This window comes from Amblyomma americanum, chromosome 8, assembly GCF_052857255.1.
Source record: "Amblyomma americanum isolate KBUSLIRL-KWMA chromosome 8, ASM5285725v1, whole genome shotgun sequence".
Classification (NCBI taxonomy): Eukaryota; Metazoa; Arthropoda; class Arachnida; order Ixodida; family Ixodidae; genus Amblyomma; species Amblyomma americanum.
This window is the reverse complement of record NC_135504.1, coordinates 55,586,624-55,612,411: the sequence shown is the minus strand read 5'-3', so window position 1 is coordinate 55,612,411 and position 25,788 is coordinate 55,586,624. Positions and strand designations below refer to the sequence as shown.

Here is a 25,788-nt window from a genome sequence, read left to right as displayed (position 1 = left end):
TGGAGTCACCTTTACTAACCCTTGCCCTTGCAACTTACCCTTGCATTATCAGTATATCAGTATAGCGGAAGAATAAAAAGTTTACACGTTTTGAAATTATATCTTACTTGCCCCCGGGCACTCTATTTTGTGCACTTATTGCATCTGCCCAAAGTAACAACTTGCTAATGACCCAGATGCTTTTGTCAGCCGCTTTTTTATATATGCATGTTCCAAAGTAAATAATTTTGAAAATTGAATTAAAATGCGACAGCGCACTTGCAATCGTCACTGGCGACCATATAGAGATCATAGAGCTAACCGAATTGCAATTCTTCCTGAAATTCTTCTTGAATTATACAAAAAGGTAATAAATGAGCCTGTTGGTAGTGGTAATGGTGCCCATCAAGACTTCGGCAGGCGAACTTTCACAGCTGTAGGCGTTCTGTTCGGAGGGGAGACTGTGGAAACTCTATCGTATTTGCGAGTCAATAAAGCCACCATCTGTTTCCGGCACGAAATGCTGATCTGTGGTCTTCGGAAGCATGCAACAGAAGAACTAAGATAAAAACTACACCCCTAAGATAAAATTATGGAAGCTGTTATACCGAGCCGTATAATCGTATACATGCAAAGTAATTCTATTTTAGTTCCAGTACCAGTAGTGTAAGTTCGAAAAATGAACAGGATATGATGATTTGACATGTGAACGAAATGTATTGTTAATTCCAATTGTGCAAAAAGTCACGCATAGTTTCGATAAATATAGCGGTCTATGGTAGAAAGCAAAATTTTTTCCAAAGTCTATTTGCAATTGTGTTTATTAGGGCTTCTGTGTTGAAGTAAAATTGGAGGGTGCACTCAAGCTCCGCCTTGAGGGTATGTTGCGATAGCGTAATATGTTAATTTCTATATATGCAGAAGGCCATTCTCTACATCAGTCCTCATACCGCCGAAACGCTTGAGACTCAAATTGCACTCGTAGTACGTCGACACACCGTTCTCGAGAAACCCGATGCCACGAACGCCAGCATAGCTTCCGCGCCGAACGAACGGGCGGCAAGCCGCAAGCTTCATGTTAACCGCGCCTTGGATGTGCGCTGCGTTGTTCGCCGTTCACCGCGTGATTCCTGCGTCCTCGCACGGCCCCACTGCGCCCGAACGAGACGAGCGGGAGGCGCTAAAGTCGTGCGCTATCTGTTGGTACAGTTGGCAGAAGGGGGCAGAGGCGTACATTGCGAGGAGGAGGAGGAGGAGGAGGAGGAGGAGGAGGAGGAGGAGGAGGAGGGAGTGTTTTTAGTGGGCGCCGCCTGATGGTGCTACGCGCGCGCCAAGCGAAGAGGAAAACTAGTGGAAACGTACTTTACTAATATACACCACAGTACATGCCTCTAAAGCTCCCTTCTAAGACAACACCGTATTCACTAGACACTCCTTTGTTCATTCCAATCTATCGAGCTGGCGTGGCGGAGTGGCTAGCGTGCTCATCTCGCACTCTGGAGGTCCTGGTTCGATTCCCCAACGCGACCAATTTGCGGGTCGGTTTTATTTATGAATGCTTCTGGGATTTTTCGCTCACGGCCAACGCCGCCGACGCCGACACCGGCTTTTCTGCGACACGGGGCCCTTATCGCTATCGCGTCAAAATCCTACATTCCCTTGCACTCGCGTGCACTAGCTGGTTCGCAAAATAATTAACACAAGGGCGACACAAATTACCGTAGTCCATGGATGATTCGGCGGATCCTTGGTAGAGGTCAGGTGCACTCTGCATAATCGCACCTGGTTAGAGCTAGCCGTTCGAATCACGTTGCGCAATTTGTCCTTCGCCGGAGAGTGGAGACCAGTCAAGAGCGGAGTGCCTCTGAGACGGCAGCTTTGAATCTATGCATTTAAGTTAAACCTCGTTAACTCTAATGCGCATATCTAGAAATATCTGTTAAGTCGGAAGTTTCTCGCGCCGCGCCTTAACCTCAGCTGCTATCTATTTGCCCCTGCTAACCTCGAGACGTTTTCCGAGCGGAATATGTATAGCAAAATTTTGACTGGGGAGAACTGAAGGCAAATGCCACTACTAACAGGTGATAAGAGCTCCGTACGAGCGCGCAGTTCCTACTTCGTGCCGACTGCGGTCGCGAAGGATGACCTTGAAATTTTAGCAATATTGCGAGTGGTCCATTGTGCGTCACTTATGCGCGGGGGCTCATTGGGTCTTATCAGTCCCGGTGGTGGTGGTGATGGTTTGGGTGGCGGTGGTAAAAAAGCTTTATTGACACTTTTGGGTGGTCCTGATAGGCGTGAATTTTATTCTGGATCTTCGTTTGCGAAGGCTGCTGGTCAGGCGCTTGTTACGAAGTCTTCCTGGTCCGCACCGTCGGAGCTGGACAGAGCTGCCTCCCATCCCTCGTGCGTTGGTTTTTCTATGACGTGTACGCACCTGTTTTCCTGACAGACCTATATCATGTGGTATATGTCTCCCGTCTCCTCGCAGAACTTACATTTCGGTGCGAACGACTCTGGGTCTATAGCGCGTAGCCTAACCGGAGTATTAAAAGTGTTGGCCTGAATATTACGAAGTGATATCTCTTAGGCTTCATCGAACGTTTTGTCTGGCGGGCAGTGTATCCTGCGGGACAGCCTGATGTGCTGAAGTGTTTCTGTCAAGGTTAGCAGTGGGATAGGGGGTTCTACAGCATCCCACCTGTAGAGTGCCCGAGGAAGAAATACTCGAGCTGAGGCCCTGGTGGCCTGGCACCCATACTAAATGTTTGTGTTCTGGATCTTATCGGTCCTGTCAGGTCAGTCGGTACTTCGCACGTGCCCGTTGGAAAGAGTCGTTTTGGGAGATATTGCGGTTCTTTGTATGCCCCGGGCTACGCGCATGACGCCAATTCACTTCGACATTGTCCCGTAGTGTGTGGTGTGCGCAAGAGGCACTCCCGAATATCGGCCAAGATGTCCGACCTCAAACGGTGCAAACCTCTGACGCTGGAGCGAAAGGCCGCCTTAATCAAGGAAGTGGAAAGGGCAAGAAAGACCAAGTCAAACAATTTCAATGATTTCTGCATCCTTTAGTCGGCGCTATCCACAGTACTGAGGAGGTTGAGGAAAAAACTGCAGGGGAGAATTGAGCTCCGCCTACATGTTATGACGCGCAAGCGTTAATGGTTAATGCCCACATGTGCGGAATTCGTAACCTACGATTTTACATTTAAAGATTCCTAAGACTCCTGACGCCACTCCTGGTGCAGTGGTGTAGTGGTTAAGCGATGCGCCACTGCTCTTCCGTTATATGTGCTGCCACCGTTGGAGCTTGTGCGACCCAAGTTGCTCTACTGTCACCTGCCTCGGCGATCAGTTTTCTCACAACACAAAGGGCAGATTGTGATGGCGCCAGAAGATCACATGACCTTGCGCCTGCGTGGCCCACGTAGGTTGCTGGACCAGCTCTGGCAGGAAGGCTTCAAACGGCCGCCAACGCCGATGCCGGACAATTTTTAGCCCACATGGGGATACTAACGCTCTCGTGTTGAAGCATTTAATCACAGAACAAATGCGATGACTAAGTGGTGGTTCGCGACCTCAGTCCAGGACCTCAGTGGCCTCGGCGGACAAGCGCACCAGTTGAAGGAGTGTTCGTTAGTTATCCAAGGTAACGCTAGTCAGCTGTACCTCCCATTGCTCTAGGGACGTGTCCGGTGTCTGTAAATGCTGCGTGTTAGCCTAGTGCGCCTATGACATATATCAAAGTTTTGGAATAGCGCTGCACCATGGGCAGGTGTTTGGTAATGGGCGGGATAGATTTTGTGGAAACTAGAATGAATGAATGAATGAATGAATGAATGAATGAATGAATGAATGAATGAATGAATGAATGAATGAACTTTACTCCCATCATCATGGGGCCCCACGATCAGGGAGCCGCTATTAGGAGGGTGTGCCTCTCAGCCGGCTTTCAGCACCGGAAACCGCGGAGAGAGTATTGTAGTAAGCTGTCTCTGCCTGACGGATGACGAGTCTTTCCTGATCCGAGTCGTGGCTCCGGATCAGCTCTTCTCATGTGGCAAGGTCTTGGATGTTTTGTGATTTAGCCCCAGGAGAATCCTAACAATCCCAAGTTAAGTGACTTTGCGAAGTCATTCTGGGGTAGCTACTGCAGAGCTTAGTCTCCCCAGTGTCTCCATCGTGTAATATAGAGTATGGAAAGAATCTGTTGACCTGAAGCCTTCTCCAGCCCCGCACTACTTTGGAGTTAGTCACCTATCCGGAAGTGAGAGTCTTCTTCTATCCAGTCAAGGTGTTTCGGTTATTTCCTTATACGTTATAAGAGGGTCTTTATTCCTACTCAGGGGCACTTCCAGAGCTGCTGGGATGTATAATTCTGTAGAGAGGCTATGAGCAACCTCATTGACCGAAATGCCCTCATGAGCAGGACCCCATATAAGGAAGACCTCTCTGCTTGAAGTGTGTCTTCTTAGTAACTTGGCGGCTTAATTAGCTCCTCAACAACAGGCAGACAGATCTTCAATGACCAATGGAATCTAGAAGGGTTTCGAAAGTTGTTTATTTGAATTTGGCGCCAGGCATTGGCTTCCTCTGAGGAGAGGCGCGTGTGTGGTCGCTCGGTAGGTGCGTTTGGAGCTAAAGCATTAATTCTCTAGTAGTACTAGAGTAACTCGTGGCCTGGGGTCCACGTAATGCGATCATGTTCGTTGAGATTGGAGCCCAAGATGATCGTCACTCTTGTGGGTGGTCGGCCCGTCATCTTATCCAGGCAAGCTTGTGAGAGTTGGTGACGATGTCGCAAGGGGCACCTATGTGACTGAAATGTTTTATCGCCAGTGACAGTGCAGTGGCCTCTGCAGTGACAGGGCTCTTGGCTCGTGTAGAGGCCATTATAACCGCGTTGAAACTTTGGTCCATGGACGCTACCACTGCCGAGCCCGGCCCAGGCAACGGCCGGCGTGCAGCTTGTGATGTATGTGCTTTAGTATTGGGGACACCTTAATGCGGTGTCAAATCCCATGCGAGAGTGATTGTTGGTATACTAGCACTCGCAGGTCTTTCGATATGCCTAGCAGTTTCATGATCTCTCTGCCCGCCATGGTGGCGGTGAGCCTGGTCTCATGTGATGTCAGCAGTGTGGAACGTAATCAGTCTAAAGTATTATCAGACCGAGGGCTATGACCATTTCATTATAATTATTGATGTGTATGCCTTGGGTTCTCGGGTACGCAGTCGGAATGATCAGCTCAATATTTCTTCTCTTTGGTTTTGTTCGTGGTTTCACAGGGGAGAGCGTAAGCTATCCCGCTGATTATAAGAGCGTTCACCAGTCTAACCGGCGTTCATCTGGCCCATACCTTCGCGGTGTTTGGTGACACCTCTTATCATGCGGACGATTTGGTTCGCGGTTGTTTTGACGGTTTTGGTTGTGTTAGAAGCCCATCCATCGCTCTGAATCCACGGGCCCGGGATGCGGGCGGTATTAAGTGTAAAGGTTAGCAATCTTTCCAAAACACGTTCACTTAGGAATATCACTACAGCCCTGGGCAAGTCCACATCCTCCTCTGTCTCGCTGTCTTCTGGGAAAAGAAATACATATCGGTGAAATATCATTTGCTGTCACACCACAGCTAACACTCAAAAATTGCACACTCGTAACCGTCCTGTGGTTTTTTGTCGTGTTTCTTGCAGGAGGGTGGAAAGGGTGTACCCGGAAGTGGCTCTACCTTACGGAGAGTCTGGCACCACTTTTGCGGCTGCAGCAGATGACGGTGGTAACGTGTGTGCTATGATGGGAAGCATTGCGCTCAGCTTTGGGTGTGCCGTGGTGAAGGAACATGGATTCGCTGTGCAGGTAAGGGAACAGAGCAGGGAGTTGATTCAGTGAGGCGCGGCACTGCTAAGCGGCAGGAAACACAGGCCATTCTTTGTCCTGGCTCGAAAGCTCCCAAAAATGCTTTTCACTTAATTTGTTTAACTTCATCACAAAGCTATGTGCCTGCTCCAATTGAGAGACAGAAATGCATTTATTAAAAAAAACGTTAGCTCGAGGACTAAGAGGGTAGAAAGGTAAGGCGGGGCTAAGTGTGACTAAACATGAGAGCCTCACAACCGAATCGCCACAGTGATGAGAGCCTCACAACCGAATCGCCGCGGTGACGCAAGTGTCTATTCTGCCGCAGACTGCGGCTGAATTCAGTTGTCATAAGACGTCACTGTTCTGGGGCAGGGCTTGTCCCGCATTTTCTGAAGCCCCTAGCACTCCCACACGAGATGCCGCCAAAGTGGGGTCCCTTAACAGCCGCACGAGTAGTAAGTACTTCAGTGGTGGCGTTGACTGCGGGTCGGCAGTGTCGTTGCATTACTATCTCTATTTCTATAACACAACTTTTTCATCTATCACAGCGTAGCGAGCTCTTGCCTTGTTGCTGGTAAACTGAACTCCCCGAGACAGCAGTCCAATCGCAGGGTCTGCATTATAGAGGGTTGAAGACAGGAGGCCTTTTGGCGGTGTTACTTCAGGCGCCATCTCCATCGCCCCGCTTCAGGGATGGGCTGTAGAGGGCTAGGAACGAAACCTGTGGATTGTGAGTGGTGTTTATGTTGTGCCTCACTCACCTGCCCGTGGGGCCGTTCATTCCCTGGATTACGTACATGACATGGCACCCCCTTGATGAATGTTGGAATGCTGATCTCTAGCAACGTCTGTCTGCAGGCATCTTGATATGCTGAGCTGCACCTGTCCCTTTAGCTCTCCAGGTACTGCTGTACTATATTGTTGTTATTAATGCCAGCAGTGCTGTATTATCTGTGTGTACGCTGATGACTTTCACACGCATTGGTGTGTGGCTGCCATCAATCATCTGCCGTGCAGTAGGGTACCTAAAGCGCGAACAACAGTACTAACAACAATAACTCTGTTTGCGTGGAATAATGCATGTGATGCAGCAGTCGTAAGAACTGACTAAATAGGGAAACGCATGAACGCAACGAGAAGCCAAGGTGGCTAACCTACATATTGCCCGAACAGTTCTACAGTTTTGCAGCAATCCTCAGGAACAACCGGCAATGCTTCAAATTGACCTTGCCAACGCCTTTCATCGTGTCCGGCACAATTTTTGATAGTAATTTTTGCGGCGCGTTAATTTTGCTTGAGTTTTCTACGAGGGACTGCGTTTTTGCTGCACTGACGTGAATGTGGATGGTTCTTTTTCACAACCCGTGTCTATCTATCTGTTCGTCTGCCAAACACTGATGTCCATTATCGCCACTTCTGTTTACACTCTACTTAGAGCTACTAAGTCTTCTAGGGATATCCATCTCATGGTCCGGATCTGCGACCTCTACCTGCCCTAACTAGGTGTATTCTCTTAATACTTCCAACGCCTCGCCACCTATCGTAGACAGCTGATTCCTTCCGAGGCTGTTGATTATTATTGTAATTTTCTGATTACTATCTTCACGGCCCATACTCTGCTTTGCCTCTATAGGTAACTTGTTATTATTGTTAATAAGGCATTCGACATTAACTCTTAACCTCAACGGTCCACAATGCAGGTTTCTGAATACCTCGTGTAAAGAAGCGATGAATAGCACTGGATAGAATGTGTTTTTCGGCCTAGCACCCTTCCTTACCAAAATTTTATTCCTGACTTTACCGAGGACTATTGTGTCTGTGCAGTGTTATAGATATGTTCTACTGTTTTTCCTTAACGCTCTTATGCGTTGTGAGTGTGCAATGCCAGCATGAGTGCGGAGGTTTTGACTGAATCAAATGCTTTCTTGTAATCTGTGAAGGCTATATATAGGGTCAGTTATATTCTGCGCATTTTCTATGACCTGATTGACAGTGTGAATATGGTCTATTCTCGAGTAGCTTTTCTAATGGTCGCAAGGTGGAGCCAAAACAGTCCGAAATTCTTTTCAACGGCCTGTGTGCGTTTCTGTAGGATTTATAAATGGTTATCGGGTGGGATGTGCTGTAGTAAAACACTGCCAGACGGCACCTCTTCCTTCCTTTCTTCTCTCAGTCCCTCCTTTATCCCTTCCCTTATGGCGTGTTTCACGTGTCCGCCGTGATGTGAGAGAGATACTGCGCCATTGCCTGTTACCAACAATCAATTTTTCTTTTTTTTGCTTTAAAACGGCTCTTGGAGGCTCTGTGCGCTTCTATGTAAGGGTTATCAGTAGTTACGGGGAAAGTCGCGGTAGCAATTTTACAGTGTGTGAACACTTGGACCGTGCCGTCAAAAAAGAGATTAAAAAACGGGTTAAAGGGCACAAATCTAGGAAAAGAAGCAACGTTTATGCTTGCTATGACTGAATTGCACGACTTACTGAGCACAGTTCAAGTTAGCAAATTTTGCTTATCTTCATGTAACTTGAAAAACTTGCCCGCATTTTATGTGCACGTAGCTTTAAGGGCAGACACTAGATCCCGGTTTACTTGTACACTCCGTCGACCAAAATATTCAATGAACTGTGTCCAATTAGTCGGTCAGGTTTTCACCGATGCCATCAAACTTACCTTGGCTGCTATCTCGAATATTTTTTTTAGTAAAATGCTTCGCTGGAATGAGAATCCGAGCTGAACGAGCAGCAGAAGCCGTCCCTTAAGCCAGGGAGGCAACCATTATGACATAGACGTTCTGGGCGCGTTGTTAATATTAAGTACAGCGTATTTACCCATCCCTTTGTGAGCTATGTAGGCAAAGTGACGAGGGCCGTCAAGTTAGAACACAGACACAAACCAAAAAATTATAGGCACTTCTACGGAGAGGACTTCACAACGGGTAAAGGAAACACCAGATAATGTACCGCTAATTCAAATTTTCTCGCCGGAATTACTATGCAAAATGTAAATCGGCAAATAATGGTGTACCCGTCGCAGTGGCTCAGCAGTTAGCGTGCTTGGCTACTGATCCGGAGTACCCGGTTTCGGACCTGACCACGGCGGCCGCGTTTCAATGGAGGCGAAACGCATAGGTTTCCGTGTTCTGTACGATGTCAGTGCACTTTAAAGATCCCCAGGAGGTAGAAATTATTCCGGAGCCCTCCATCGTGGCACCTCTTTCTTCGTTTCTTCTCTTAGTCCCTCCTTTATTTTTTTCCCTTACGACGCGGTTCAGGTGTCCGCCGAAATGTAACAGATACTGCGCCATTTCCTTTAATAATAATAATTATTACTATTATTTGTTTTTGGGGAAAAGAAATGGCGCAGTATCTGTCTCATATATCGTTGGACACCTGAACCGCGCCGTAAGGGAAGGGATAAAGGAGGGAGTGAAAGAAAAAAGGAAGGAAGAGGTGCCGTAGTGGAGGGCTTCGGAATAATTTCGACCACCTGGGAATCTTTAACGTGCACTGACATCGAACAGCACACGGGCGCCTTAGCGTTTTTCCTCCATAAAAACGCAGCCGCCGTGGTTGGGATCGAACCCGGGAACTCCGGATCAGTAGCCAAGCACGCTAACTGCTGAGCCACCGCGTCGGGTCCATTTCCGTTCCCCAAAAACCAATTTTCAATAATGGTGTTAACAGCATCATGCAAACTATCGGAAAATTTTCAAGAAATATTCGAAAGCCAGAACATAAACCTAGTAAAAATCTCGTAGTGCGAAAAGAGATGCAGACCACACGAGTTTTTAAACAGACGTGAGATATACTTAAAATGAGGCAATATATATTTGCGATACAGCTACCAGAACTCACCTGCCGTATCTGCCGTCGTGGTCGCAGTGGCATATGTCGTACTGTTTAGCTCTTTATAATATGTGCAAGCTTCGTGGCCTTTCTGAAAGCCACGTTTCTGTTAGGAAGATTAAATCTACATCGATAGAGTATGCAATTAAAATAATGTGATCACGTTTTTTTAAGATGTTTGTTTTGTATGTTTAGAGTACTTTACTGCTGAGGTTGCCTCTTACCCTCGTTACTTGTTATGAGGCCCCCAAAAGTTATTTTTGAATCAGAAGATCTCGCCTGATTTCTCCGTACTTGAGTGTTTGCAGCAGGTCCGCTAGTGCTACCATCTTCATGGTTATCCGATCCGCCTCAATCGAATATTTATGGAGGCGAAATTCTAGAGGCTCGTGTACTGTGCGATGTCAGTGCACGTTAAAAAACCCCGGGTGGTCGAATTTTCCGGAGCCCTTCACTACGGCATCTTTCATAGCTTGGGTTTATTTGGGACATTAAGCCCCCATAAACCATAAGCCAATCATGGTTATTAGAATTTTTCGGCTGGAAACTGCACTCACGTATGTTATCGCCGCCTTTATCAAAAATTTTCCTACTTTCTCTCATGTGTAGTTTCCAAACTCGGAGTGGGAAAACTGGAGGTGCCGGCAAAGAATTTGTGAAGGCAATGTTTCTTTCGACAGCGCCGTGTCACGGGAAAAGTCTTCAACAGTTGATACTCTCGCCTTTGAGCGTTGCGGAAGGATTACTTCTTTCATTCTGAAACGGCTCAACACTAGACGTTTCGAACTTTTTATGTTTGAATTACAACGCTTATAGCTTGTGAAGAGAGAGTGGGAAAACTTGCGATTCCGACAAAGAGCTGCCTTCGGAAGTGTGTCACAGATGAAAAGTCCTCGACGTTTGGTATGCCCTTGCGTTTGAGAGCTCTGTAAAACTTTATTTCATTGTTAAACGGCTGAACACAAGATGCTTGGGCCTTTTCATGTTTTAATTACATCGCTTCATGCAAACCATTTTTCTTCAGGCTAGGGGAACTGGTTTCAACTTGGAAGCTGGGCATCCCAACTGTTTCGGTCCTCGCAAGAAGCCATACCACTCAGTCATGCCCGCCATGGTGACCGACGACCACTCGCAGGACTGGTTGTGCACGCTCGGCACCATGGGAGGACTTCCGCAGCCCGCCATACTCGGCCAGGTAAACGAGAGACGTCACTACAAAGTTGCCGCGGATCACTGAACAGGACAAGAGGTTGATCTCGTGTCGTGCGTTACGACAAATATTTATCCTGCTCTTCGTCAGAACAAAAACGCCAGATAAATCTCTTTATCACTTTCCCCCGACTAATGACTGAATAAACCGTTACTGCGCTACAACAAAGACGAGGACTAAGTACATTAGGAACAGGGCAAGCGCAGTCTCGCAACTACTTTTATTAGAAAAAACACAGGAAATATATACAAACAGAACCAAAGAACCGCGCAAATAAAGGCACCTGCTTGAACGACAAGTGAGTCTAATAAGTTTGTGCGTTGTCCAGATGTGCCACTTCACATTCTGTCAATGTCGGTGTCATTTGTTTTGTTTGCGATTCACGCAGGTGCCTTTTTTGTGTGGTTCTTTGGTTTTGTGTGTAAATGTTTCCTGCGCTTTTTGCAATAAAAGTAGTTGAGTGCCTGCGCTTGTGCTGTTCCTTGCATTATAAGTCTACGTCTTTGTCGTAGCGCAGTAATGGTTTATTCAATCATGAGCCAGTGCCAACAAGTTCAACTTGCTGCACTATCACAGTATATGACCCCGACCCATGACAGTGACAGAGACAATAGGGAGAGACCCACTTAATCACGTGACGAGAGAAGAGGACAAGAAAATACTAAATTGAATGTTAGCACTAAGTCCCCGTTGAAAGTAGCGCTGGAATGTTCCGTTAGGGAACACTACAACAGCTTGCGGTACGCGGACTGAAAACTACGATTGCTGTATATCAACTTCTGGTAATACCCAGCCATATGACTCTCTGCTTCTTCTATCGCTCTGTCCTTTAGCAGACGTTTAGCAACTGTCTTAGTTGCATCTTTTGTCTCCATCCTTTATTTGCTATTGTTCTATTTTCCTGTCTGTTTATTTTGTGCATCCGTCCTTTATTCACGTCCAGCCATTCCACTGCGTGTTTCTATGCCTCTATTCTTCCGCCCTTCAGTTGACGTCTAGCGATTATCCTGTCAGGTTCTTCTATCCGTCATCCTTCGTTTTACGTCAGATGGTTCCATTTCCTTCTTTAAGCATCCGTCGTTTTGATGACGTTAAGCGATTTTCCAGTCACTTCTTTGTGTCCACCCTTCAGTTGAGGTCCAGCGATTGTGCTGGTTCCTTATATGTCACGGTCTTATAGTTGACGTCCGGGTAATATGATTATTCCTTCAAATATCCCTGCTCCTCTGCGGATGTCCAGCTCTTGTCCTGCCTAATTATTTTATGTCTTCACACTTTATTTTGAATCCAGAGATTGTCCTGGGTCTTCTTTCATGGCTCCGCCTTTAGGTTGATGTCCAGCGATGGTCCTCTCCTTCTATGCTTCTGTCCTGCGTCCAGCGACAATCCTGTCTGCTTCTTTTAGCTGTCCGTCATTTACCTGATGTCCAGCCATTCTCCTGTCGGCTTATATCTCCGTCCTAAAGTTGGTACTCAGTGACTGTCCTGTTTTCTTCTTCTATGAATACGTCCGCTAGTAGATGCCCCGCGTTTTCCTGGCTGCTTCTTATGTCTCCGTTCCACAATCGTCCGGCGATTGTCCTGGCTGCTTCTCCATAGTCTTCGTCCCTACGTTGACGTCCACATACTGCCGTGTAGATTTCTTCTGTTCATCTGTCTTTTGCTTGACGTCAAGCGACTGTCATGTCTCTTTTTCGTATGATTCTATCATTTTGTTCACCACCAGCCAATGTCCTGTCTGCTCCTTCTGGCCCAGCGTTCTCTAGTTGACGTTCAGCATTTGCCTCTCTGGCTTTCCTCTCTTTTATTCGGCTGCCTACTGGTGGGCGTTCTGCGATGGTCCTGCGTCTTCTGTGTCTTCTGCCCGCAGTTGAGGCCCAGCGAAGTTGCTGAGTTTTTTTCTCAACTTCCAGTGACTATCCTGTCTAAATGTTCTCTCACTCTTTAATTTGAAATCCTGCTATTGTTTTGTCAGCTTCTTCTAAGTCTTCGACCTCTGGTTCAAGTTGGTTCAAGTTTTTGTTTCTAAGCACTACAAAGGCATGAGCATGACAGGTCAGATACGTGGTCACACATCAGCCGCCCTGACGAAGCCCGCGGAGGTTTTTTTTTATGCTGAGAGTAAACCTACGCGATGAAAGTGGGAATAAAGAGACATACAAAGGCAGTCAATAGCATGGGCTTGCAGCCCATTTCATTTCATGAAAATAGGGGACTTATCAAACCCATCAACAAAACAAGCATATGTCATCAGAAAGTTAGTACGCTTCAGGTGTCGACGACGGAAGAGTTGGACAGGTGTGCACCATAGGCGGCGGAAAGTCTGAATGTGACCATCTAAAAAGTCAAGCCCTTTCCTTGAAAGTAATAATGAGGCTGAGCTTACGCAGTTTTTAACCCTTTTGGAACAATAGTATGCGTAGATGACTAATTTCTGTCTTGGTCTTTTGTTAGAGAAACACTTTGTCTTTTCTAGATCTCGTAACAAGACGCGGCTTTTGCAGCTTTTATTATGCAGGGGCAGATTAATGACCCTATCGGTACGAAGGGATATTTTGTGCTCCAGGGCTCACTCGCTGAAGTACCGGCCAGTTTGGCCTACGTACACCCGTTCTCATGATAGCGGTATCTTATAAATAGCTTCTGAGAACCATTTGGTGAACTTCGTATGATGGTTTTGCTTACTGGTGCTGGATTCTATTTTCTTTTTAAGAGTAGGGGGCACACCTTTTCTAGCTTCAACGGCGCTCAGAAAACAACCCGATACATATACCTACCTGTCATCTTCTTAACGTATAGGAAAGGCATTGAAAATATGGCGTGACAAATGGTAGTGCTTGGACTGCGCAGTGCGCTTTCTGTACTTTTGAGCTCCCGAAGAAAGATTTTTCATGTGCACTGAATTGAATGCTGAGGTTAGCCAGCGCACTGTAGTCACTCGGCCTGACATCGGCAACTGGGTGATATTGATCCTACGCAAGACTTCTGTAAAGCAGTCGAGCTAGACATGATGATGCGATGTTTAACCAAGTTCGCCGCGTTTTAAAAGGATTTTAATCTATAAACAAGCCTTCTCCTCTAAGGGGGTGGTTTCAATATTACCCACGAATTGACACTCGACGGCCACATCTAGTTTTTAGACCTAAACTTACAGTTCTCTGGTGACGAAGCTTTCTAGTCTGAAAATTAGACGTCGGACGAAAGAGTTACCCTACAAGAAGCATGGAAACAGGTGCATTTCACACAACACTTCTCTGTTTTTATGTATGCTGACGACACTGCTCTTCTATGTGCTCATGAATCTACAATGGAACCTATTAGCACCGCAAACCGAGAATTGGAAACTGTGCAGCTGGTTTATTTCAAATAAACTTGTTGTAAATGTTAATAAGACAAAATGCATAATATTTAAGAGCTCCAGAAAAATCATACATGAAAACCTGCCTTCCGTGCAATGGCTGGGAACACCTATTGCACTTGTCAATAACATCACTTATCTTGGAATAATTCTAGATGAGAACCTACACTGGAAGCCATACATTCAGGCGCTTTGTAAAAATTAGCTGCAGCATGCTTTGCACTGTACAAATGCCGAGATTATTTTGGTAATGACATACTCAGAATAATTTATTTCTCAATTTTTCAAAGCCAGTTATCATATTGCATTGAATCATGGGGCCACACCTACCGATCTTATTTGGAACCACTTAGGGTCTTGCAAAAAAGGGGAATTCGATTCATTTCACATTCACGATACAACGCCCACATTGCTCCTCTTTTTAAACAGATGGATATACTGCCACTACAATCATTACTTGAATACAGGACTGTCTTGACAATACACACATGCCTTAAAGACAATTAGCCGTTACACTCATCGCTATTCTGTATCCCACCACTATGCACTCGCAACGCCACTCATAGAAATTTCCTTCTTCCGAAAACGAAAAATGTCTATGAAGAAAGAAGGATGGCCCATGTTGGTATTAAGCTGTGGAACAAGCTTCCAAGTGAACTCAAACATAGTAAAACTCTTCCTGAGTCATTGAATAAATATTATAAACAATGAGTGAAGCCAGCGTTTTTTCTTTTCATGTATTTTTGTGTGTTTGTATGCGTTTGTAAAAGAGGCTTGGTGCTCTGAATATTGTTGCTCTATGTACCCATTTATGTATTTGTAATTTCATGAGCTTTTATATGTACGTAATTAATTTTAGTTATGCCTGCAATTTTCTTTGAAACTGAATTGCATGGATCCCAATGCTAGGGATCCAGATGTTTTCACAAGCATGCCTTGTATGAATGTTGAGAAATAAAATTGAATCAATCAATCAATCAATACCACGGGCGACCAGTTCAGGCGCTCTTACTTTTGCTTGAAATGAACAAACTATCCCACAAGAAAAGCTACTAAAAACAACTGCCCTCAGAAGCGTTCCACAAGCGACAGAGGGGAAGGCGCCCGTTCGTTCTGCTGGCAAAAAGCAATGAGAGCCACAGATTATTGACAAATGAAGTTTTAGTTCTCTCAATCTTCAAATATCAGTCATTTTTATAGACTTTGTTTTATGCAGTTTAACGTTCGAAGGCGACTCAGGATATGAGGGATGCCGTAGTCGAAGACTCCAGATAATTTCGTCGACCTGAGGTTCTTTAACGTTAACTAACTTCGCGCAGTATATGAGCCTAGAGCATTTCGACTCCATCGAAATCCGACTACCGCGCCCGGGGTCGAACCCGCGTATTTTGGGCTGCCAGCCGAGCACCGTAACCACTCAGGCACCACGGCGGCCAGTTTCCACATACTCCTGTTGTTAAAATTTTGAAGTGTGTGTGCACACGTTCTAGATCGTGCAGCGTGGTGTCGTTGCCTTCGATGATGTGAAAGATACCAGAAAGCCTAAATCACTTGAGAAAATACAAGCCCCAATCAGCCCCAATCTGTTCAGTTAGTTATTGGAAAATATCTGTCACCTTCCATTTGAGTGTTACAGCGCCTAGCGGTACTGCTGGAAGCGGTTTCAAATCCCTGGTAATGTAAAAAATAAACGATGAATAACCTGGTGTAGTGAATTTCTACGGCATATCTTCTGTGAGCATCTTGTTCTGTTACGCCGAACAATTTTGAAGAAATGGCTTATTATCTAATCTCTGCTTATTCGTTTTACATTGGCTTTAAACCTCGTTTATGCATTGGGCGTTGTTCACAACGGCGTCACGAGGCATTTATTCTTTCATATACCTGCAACGCCTATTTTTCACTTCCTAATAAACGCTGTTAATCTGTCTGGCGTCAAGGGACATTTAACCTTGCATTTACTTTGAACGTCTAGTTTCGTCTTAATAAACAAACTCCGTCCTTGTTTCTGGCGTCAAGGGGCATTTAATCTTTCATATACCTGCAACGCCTATTTTTCACTTCATAATAAACGCCGTTAATCTGTCTGGCGTCAAGGGACATTTAACCTTTCATATACCTTGAACGTTTAGTTTCGTCTTAATAAACAAACTCCGTCCTTCTTTCTGGCGTCAAGGGGCATTTAATCGCTCATATACCTGCAACGCCTATTTTCCACTCCATAATAAACGCCTTTAATCTGCCTGGCGTCAAGGGACATTTAACCTTGCATTTACCTTGAACGTCTAGTTTCGTCTTAATAAACGAACTCCGTCCTTCTTTCTGGCGTTAAGGGGCATTTAATCTTTCATATACCTGCAACGCTTATTTTCCACTTCATAATAAACGCCGTAAATCTGTCCGGCGTCAAGAGGAATTTAATCTTTCATATACCTTGAACGTTTAGTTTCGTCTTAATAAACAAACTCCGTCCTTCTTTCTGGCGTCAAGGGGCATTTAATCTTTCATATACCTGCAACGCCTATTTTTCACTTCGTAATAAACGCTCTTAATCTGTCTGGCGTCAAGGGACATTTAACCTTGCATTTACCTTGAGCGTCTAGTTTCGTCTTAATAAACGAACTCCGTCCTTCTTTCTGGCGTCAAGGGGCATTTAATCTTTCATATACCTGCAACGCTTATTTTCCACTATAAACAAACTCCGTCCTTCTTCCTGGTGTCAAGGGGGGTTTAATCTTAAATATGCCTGAATCGACTACTTACGGCTTCTTAATCAAACGCTGTCCTTCAGTCTTTGCATCAGAAGGCAGTTGACCTCTATCTGAAAGGCATAGTGCTCGAAAGCAGTAGACACCCAGGAGCCCAAACAGAAATATCCAATCCGATGAATCTGATTCGACTGGCCCAACTTTCTAGCTTACTAAAAATATCAGCGCAGGCGGACCTAACGTTAACATTCTACGATTCCGGATATCAAATATGTCTTCTCCTGTAATATTAACGTAGTAAAATGTGTGCAGACCTGTATAGTCATATGTAGCAGAGCATCACAATTGGTGTTCGGAATAGACACAGAAAACTGCTGAAGTCACATGAAGTCATCCTGTGTTACGGTAGTTCAGATAAAGCTTTAGTGAGTACAATCCATGCTTGATGTTTGAAGTGTATTTTACCACAAAGCGAAATGATACATGAGATGTGGTAGGGAAGGTGTGAAAAAAGCTACATATAAGTAGCCTGACTAGCCCCACCTCCCAATAACTGACAGCGAATGCTTTGACAGAGGCGAGCAGCACAGATTCTTACAACAAATATCACAGCTACGATGCTAGTTTGTAAAAAACAGACAAAAAATTCAGACAACAATGTTTCATTACAAATTGGAATAAACAGCAAACTATTAGCAAGCATTATAGAAAAAGCGAATACAACTGAAGTTCAGAAACTGCGACCAAATTCTCTATAGTGAAGTGGTATTTGTTTAAAACTTTCGGAAGGCTACACTGAACCATTTGAAATACATAATTTGTGCGAGATCTTGGAACATGCCAGAGCTCTGTGTGGCTCATTGAGCGTAAAGATGTGTTACTTTTCAAATTTGCCAATGTTTTCAAAATATGTGTGCCTTTTTATATTTCAGATTTGTGTTGACAGTAGCTTAAAGTCATACAACTTCTGCAATTTCACGATTTTAAGTTTAGTGAACAATGGAGATGTGTGGGCATCATAAAACTGCTTTGAAATCACTCGTAGTGCTTTTTCGCGTTATTATTTGGTTATACATCGCCTTCAAGGTGCCGTTTCTCCATGCTAGATGGCAGTATCGCAAATGCGATTCGAACAGGTCTACATATATTAGACGGTTTTGGTGGACCGGGAGAAAAACATGCACTTTCTTAGCATACCTAAAGCCTTCGAGAGATTAGTGCGCCGGAAGTCAGTATGATGGTCCCAAAGCATAAATTCGTTAAATATTACTCCCAGGGGTTTAGCGGCAGGAGAGATTTCAATCAAAGAGTCATTTAAGTGTAGGATGTCACCAAACTTACGTGGGACCGATTTTGGACGAAATTAGACAGCTTTTGTTTTAGAACAATTTATTAGTTATGAATTATCGAGAGACCATGCACAAAGTTTACTCAGAAAAAAATTTCCACGCTTTACTAGATCGTTAGCATCTGTTCTTGTTAAAAAGATACTTGTGTCATCTGCATACATAATATAATTAGCTGAGTTTTCAGTGTTATCAAGACCGTTGATATATATATATATATATATATATATATATATATATATATATATATATATATTGCCTTGGGGAACGCCACATTTAATATCGCGGGCAGATGATAATTCTCAATGAACGCAAACGGGTTGTAGCCTTCCTGGTAAATTAGCTCCTTACCAGATCAGCTGGTATACCACGAATTCCATAACAAGACAGTTTTCCAACACAGTGATGTGATTTATTCGGTCGAAAGCTTTCGAGAAATCAATAAAAATACCTAGTGTCAGCAGTTTGTTCTCAGCGTTGCGTAATAATAATTCCTTTCGGTGTAACAAAGCGACCTAGGTTGATAAAACAGGTCTGAAGCCATACTGAGCTGAACTAATAAGGGAACGCCTATAGAGGAGAGTGAATAGTCTCAAGTGAATTATTTTTTTCAACGGCTTCGAAAACAACAGCAAAATACACATGGCCCTATAGTTGCCTAAATTATTTCTGACACCGCTTTTGGATAAGTCTTTAGCTTTCGCTATCTTCATTCTCTGAGGAAATATTCCTGTACTTGAAAATATGTTGTAACTATGCGTTATACACGGAGCGATACTGTCTAGCATATAAATGGCTGGTTGCAGTTTTATACCATCAAAATCTTCAGATTGGGTTTTTCTTAAGTGCAATGAATGCGTTAAAGACCTCGCTAGTGTCTGTTGGAGCTAAATATATTTATGGCTCAGAAGGAAGCCTCAAATAATTAGGTATAACAGGATTGTGGAAACTCTAGGGTAGAGATGGGAAATATTCTTTGAAAACATTTGCTAACATTTCTTCCTTCAGCTTTTTGTTATCTATAGTGAACTCTTTCAAATCTAAAGTCTCGTTACGAGAAAAGAGAACTGAAGAAAGCTCCTGCCATAGATGTTTAGTATCCTCGATACCATCAAACATGTTAGACAAATAGTTGCGTTATGCTTTCCTAGGTACTTTGTTTAGATGATTTCTGTATTTTTAACGCTTGTAATGCATCCACATCGCGGTTTTTCAGAAACGTGTTGCACAGTTTATTCTTTTCATTTATTATTTTCAACAAGTGCGGCTTCATCCACGACTTACACGCTCGTCTCGGCTTCACAATCTTCTTGTATGGAAAATGTTTTTTATACAGGGAGCTAAATACGTCTCTGAAGGTATTATACGCTGTTTCTTCGAAAGAAGATGAGAATACGTTGTTCAAATTTCTATGGCTAACTTCGCGCGTAAACCGACCCAAGTGGATCTATTTATTTAGCGAACAAAAGTTGATGGTATCGATCTACAACAAAGTCCTTTTTGATTCTCTGCAATTAGATAAATTGGCAAATGGTCACTGATCGATACTTCTATTGTACCTGCACGCACACTTTATTGTGGCGTATTTGTAAAAAAAAAAAATCAGGAAGTGGAGCAGTGTTCGAAGTTGTGCGCGTAGGAGCATGAGCACATTTGTAATGAAATATGAATCAAGAAGCGTGGATTGTTCGATCTGACTGGAAGTTCTTTGCAGCATATCAATATTGATGTCTCTGCCAAGCACAAATGTATAGTTATGAGTGGAGACAAATGAAAAAGGTCGGTCTAACAGCAATAAAAAACTTCCAACACAACCATCAAGGAGCCTGTAAAGGACAACAAGAATAATGCTCCCTGATTTCACACGAACCATTTCTAAATCAGGCTCGGAATGAGAAAATTCTTCAATGTATTCGTAGCTTATCCCTCCTTTCAAATATAAGCAAACACCACGACTTGTTTTTGCTTTCCTATTTAAAAAATATTGCTGTATCCTTCGAGATAAAACACATCTTCATCATTTACAAACCATGTCTCGGTCATCATGATAGCTGTGAATGCACTATTCATGTTTTCTAGAAAAGCACAAAATTCATCGTATATTTCTGCGCTGGCTGCATATTTAAATGCACAAATGTGAGAGGTGACACAGGCAATTCATTAACTTGTAGATTATATCCACATACGAACACAGAAAAATTACTCATGACTGAAAAAAATACTCATACACTTGCAAGGAAAAATGTTATACAGAGTAGCAAGGTCGTCCAAGTGTTTGAACACATGAACCGAGCAGCCGTCCGCGTCACGAAAGAAAACCTTGCCATTTTTACACCAGGTGTAATTATAATCATATTGTTTTACCCACTGTTTGGTAGCAAAGAGCAGCTTCCTGGTTGGAGTCTACAAGCTCTCGGTCGTGAAAACGGAAGACTACTTTTCCGCGAGAATCTTTCTTTTCGAAAGCCAGTTATCAGGCTCCTGACTGATTCAGAAAACAAATGATAACACCCGCCTCCTTGTCTTCCTTCGTAGGGAACCTGTGTAGTGCCCCTATACGAGTAACAGTCAGTTGAGACACATTAATCCCGTGATAAACCTTACTTATTAGATCCTCATTCTCACCATCAATATTAAGGAGCCCATGAATTCTTAGGTTCATGCCTTTCCAGTTCGTCAACAGTTGCACGAAAATTAGCAATATCTGTAGTACTGCTCTTCCTCTCAATTTCTTCACCTCGTTTATTAAGTTGCTTAATGTCCTGGTCCTGCCCCTTCATGGTTGCGAAAATTTCATCATATTTCAATGACACCAGGACAATAGATGATTCAATGTTGTCAACCTTCTGCGACAGGGGCCGCAGTGACTCAAGCTTAGTGATAACGATGGCAAGTGCAGTTTGAACATCAATCTCCGGGCTTAATTTCTTTATCGTTTGAACATCAGGCTCCTGGCATAATTTCTTTGTGCTGACACCACGCAGTCTTGCAGTACGACAAGTAGGACACTTCCACGGATCATTTGAGGAAACTTTCTTCAATTTTAACATTGCCTCGGGCACGCCAGAACATTTTGCGATGTGATAACCATGATTACACTCCGTGAAGTTTAGAAACCCAGTCTCTGGGAGCAGCAGATTGCCGGCCAGGCATACTTCACCGTTGTCAGTGGGCATAATGAAATGGTCACTTTCAAAACTGAGTTCAACAAGTCAGAAAAACGCAAAAAGTACAACCAAAATCTGTACAGCGGTTACAGCAAAAAGTAAGTATACGCTTGCAGCGGATTTGCAGCAGAGGGAAGAAAAATACAAGCGAGCACTGCTCGCAAAGTGCCAAAAAACAGTATCACCAACCTGTAGAACAGGTAGAAACAGACGAAGAAGCAGGCCACGTCCCTCTGTCGCTGCCACCGCTGCCAGAAATGAAATGTTTCGTTGCACAACAACAAAAATTATGGTGAGGCAAGAAAAAATATTGAAAAATAAAATGCCCCAGCTTGAAAATTTCGAAGTCGAAAATTTCGCTTTCAGGGGATTCCATCGATAACGGCGAACAGCGGTGAATTTCAGTGCTGTTTTACGGATAAACTTGATACGCCTATCGGTGCGTCAGGCTGAAGACAGCAAAAGGCCGCAGAAATCCAGTCTGGGGGTTACGCAACGCCAAAGAAAATCAGCTACTGGGGTAAACTGTAAAACATGTAGAAACAGACGAAGAACAAGGCCATGTCCCTCTGACGCTGCCACCGCTGCTTAGATATGAAATGTTTCGTTGCACAACAACAAAAATTATGGTGGGGCAAGAAAAAAAAGATTGAAAGATAAAATTGCACCAGCTCGAAAATTTCACAGTGAAAAATTTCGCTTTCATGGGATTTCGTCAATAGCGGCGAACAGCGGTGAATTTCGATGTTGCTGTACGGATAAACTTGATACGCATATCGGTGCGTCAGGCTGAAGACAGCAAAGGCCGCAGAAATCGAGTCTGGGGGTTACGCAACGCCAAAGAAAATCAGCTACTGGGGGTAAACTGTAAAACAGGTAGAAACAGACGAAGAACAAGGCCATGTCCCTCTGACGCTGCCACCGCTGCCAGATATGAAATGTTTCGTTGCACAACAACAAAAATTACGGTGGGGCAAGAAAAAAAAAGATTGAAAGATAAAATGCACCAGCTCGAAAATTTCGCAGCGGAAAATTTCGCTTTCATGGGATTTCGTCCAATAGCGGCGAACAGCGTGTGAATTTCGGTGTTGCTGTACGGATAAACTTGATACGCATATCCGGTGCGTCAGGCTGAAGACAGCAAAAGGCCGCAGAAATCCAGTCTGGGGGGTTACGCAACGCCAAAGAAAATCAGCTACTGGGTTAAACTGTAAAGCAGGTTGAAACAGACGAATAATCAGGCCACGTCCATCTGTCCGCTGCCACCGCTGTCAGAAATGAAAATGCTCCGTGGCACAACACCAGTCCGAAAAGTTTCACTTTCAGGGGATTGCGTCGATAATGCCGAGGAGCGGTGAATTTCGGTGCTGTTGTACGGATAAGCTTGATACGCCTATCTGATGCGTCAGGCTGAAGACAGCAGAAGACGGCAGAAATCCAGGCTGGGGGTTACGCAGGGCCAAAGAAAAACAGCGGCTGGGGTAAACTGTAAAGCAGGTAGAAAACATACGAAGAATCAAGCCAGGTCCCTCTGTCGCTGCACCGCTTCCAGAAATGAAATGAATAATGAAAGTTATGAAAACTTGTTATGAAGTCATGATTCTTTTCGATGTCCTGATCTGTTTTCACAACTACTTCATATGACAGAAATTAGAAGAAAGGGGGGGGGGGTGGTAACTGAGGACCTTGAAAGCAGCTTTAAGTCACAACATGAAGAGATGCGCTCTTGGAAGAATTTGCAGAATTAATTATCGAATCAGGCGGGATTTCTTGTGTGTATTTTGGCGCGCTTCTCAATAAACCTGAGGATCTGAAGAGCTTTTCCTCATTCGATAGCAGTTAGCGCCGGAAGGATACTGTTATGAATACATGACAATGAATAATAACCTAAACGACTATCTCTTACGGATAGAATAAAAGCTTCAGGAAAAAAAGCCTGAGAAAAAATCTTGTTTGGAAAATTCTTCCAAAAACAACAAATTGTTTCAGCCAGAGTCAAAACAGCTGTAGGCGAGACTATACGGCGCTAGAATTCATACCTGTAGCACTTTGAAACAACGCTCAGTAAGTCGCGTGACTTGGCAGAGTGTAAGAATGAACAGTGGGAGAGCTTACAAACCCGTCATACATAATATACATACATTATCCATCAGCCGAAACCAATGCGGCTTGTATAGTTAGCGATTCAAAAAAAAAAAGCCATTCTTAACTTCGCCCGCGGATGGGCCCATCCGCCCCCCCCCACCCCCCCGCGTGGCATATATTGAGATTGAGCACACTGAAATTCGATAGGCTTATTGAGCTCGTGTGGGTGCCGGCTCACTCTGGCAATCCCGGAAATGAGGCTGCCGATATCATAGCACGAGGACTTATTTGTCGGGCAAATGGCGACCCCAGGCGGGATTTCTCCAGGAAGCTGACGCACACGTTGTCAGAAGTCTCAGAACAAGCGCGCCTTGTCCGTCGACTCTACCCCCTCCCCCACCTGCGCCAATCCAAACTCCCAACAAATCATCTGGAGGCGACTCCAGGGCCAAACTACTCCCACCCCTCAGCTTATTTTCTCCTTCCGCCCCTTTTCCCCAGAGTGCACACTGCGCAGAATCGCACGACACCCAAGATCACATCCTCTTCTACTGGCCTGCCGATCCTCCCTCGCAGGGACAGCCCAGCATCGGAACATGGGAGGAATGGGGGGCCTTTCTTGAGTCGCAGGAACCCGGACACTCAACTTCGCTGTGTGAACCGGGGGTACCAGTGTAATGGTCTTATGTGGCTTGGACACATGCGCGTAATGTGTGGGCTGTGCGATGGCCTGAGCCCTTAAAGGGTCCAAACTCGCTTACGTAATGAAGTTTTCCATCCATTCATCGGGAACATTTAGATTCTCCAGCCCAGAAGAAGCGGCCTGTTCAAATACTTACAGACATTGCCGTGCCCCTGAATCCTTGTGCTAAAGTCCTCATGAGCTTGGCGCACAAGTTGGCGCGAACCCTTCCTTCCATTGTAAACCGCACACGAGGCGGGCGGGTTCTTTTTTGCAGGTGCTGCTCAACATGATGGAGCTCGGTCTGGACCCCCAGCAGGCGTTGGGTTAGACCACGTTTCCTGGTGGATCCACCTTCAACACGCACCCGGAAGTGAGCAAGTATTCATGCACGAATCTTGATAACATAGTTAGAAGAGTTCCTCTACCTCGTTTAAATGAATTGTCTGGATTGTACTCTACACGGCTTCCTCAAGACACGGCAACTTCCCGACTCGTGTCAAGCTGCATGTAATGGTAGTTATAGCTTGCAAGACGCGTTGTGGTTTCATCGGTCTGGAATGCAGGATAGAAGAGATAAGACAAGGCAGCCTTCGACGGACCCTTATTTCCTGCGTCTTGTTTGTTTGCTTGTGCGTTTGCGTCTTTGTTTCCTTAAGGGTAGCGTGCACATGTGTGACTCGCAACTCAAGGGTCAGGAGGTGCGCCATTGTTGGTTTTAGCCGGACGCCACTTCCTGTATGGTGGAATCACTCTTGGTTCTCCTTCCTGTTTGGTTAACGTGAATTACTGTTTCTGCGACGATCGTGACGTTATCGAAGTTTTCGGACCATTTCTTCTGGACAAGAACGCGCCTTCGTTGCCAATGAGGCATGCAATGCTTCCACAATAATAAAAGTTCAAAGAACAGTTTACACCGTGCAAGGCGAGATTCAGTAAAGCGTTTTCAGGTGTTTTCATTTCGCGAGACAAAGAATTTCAGAATGACGTGCATATATTGAAAGTTACAGAGTGCTCTTTTTTGTTTTCCACAAACTGTCCTTCTTCGACTCGCACTCTTGTCGAGTCCGCCTTTCGTGTTACAGGCGCGTGGTGCTGCCGCCGCAGATGAACTGTGCCACCTTCCTGCACTCTCGACATACTCTCCCTTCTCCTTCCACGTAACCACCCCGCATGTTCTTCCATGGTAACCACCATCTGGTTTCACATTTCCTCCTCTCTCGCCATACGATCCTCTTTCCATGGTAAACCATCATCTTCCTCCCTCCAGATGGCTTTCACCCTCCAGCTATTCCGACTGCTATTCCTACCACGACGATGCTAAACCGAGGGGCCTAGCCTTTAACAGATGTGACTGTAAAAGCCCGCACAAAAAACATGCGTTCTGGTCGCGCCACCAGCGCCGACAGGTGGTGCCTGCTGTCAATCAAGCCATAAATAAACCATGTATTGCATTGATGAGAAACATAGTGTTCTCAGCAAAACCACAAGTGAGGCACAATAGGGTGGCGTGGACTGGGGCACTGCATTAAAACCGTGAAACAC

At 44.8% G+C, this 25,788-nt stretch overlaps 1 protein-coding gene across 1 annotated transcript in view; it reads left to right on the top strand.

Moving 5' to 3' along the window:
- Positions 1 to 24,587, top strand: part of LOC144100343 (glutathione hydrolase-like YwrD proenzyme) — a 61,638-nt gene extending 37,051 nt beyond the window's left edge. The window contains exons 7-9 of the mRNA XM_077633317.1: positions 5,677 to 5,839; positions 10,712 to 10,882; positions 24,521 to 24,587. Coding sequence (XP_077489443.1) covers positions 5,677 to 5,839; positions 10,712 to 10,882; positions 24,521 to 24,574 — 388 coding nt within the window. The 3' untranslated portion in view covers positions 24,575 to 24,587. The remainder of the gene's footprint in view (positions 1 to 5,676; positions 5,840 to 10,711; positions 10,883 to 24,520) is intronic.
- The last annotated feature ends 1,201 nt before the right edge of the window (positions 24,588 to 25,788 follow it).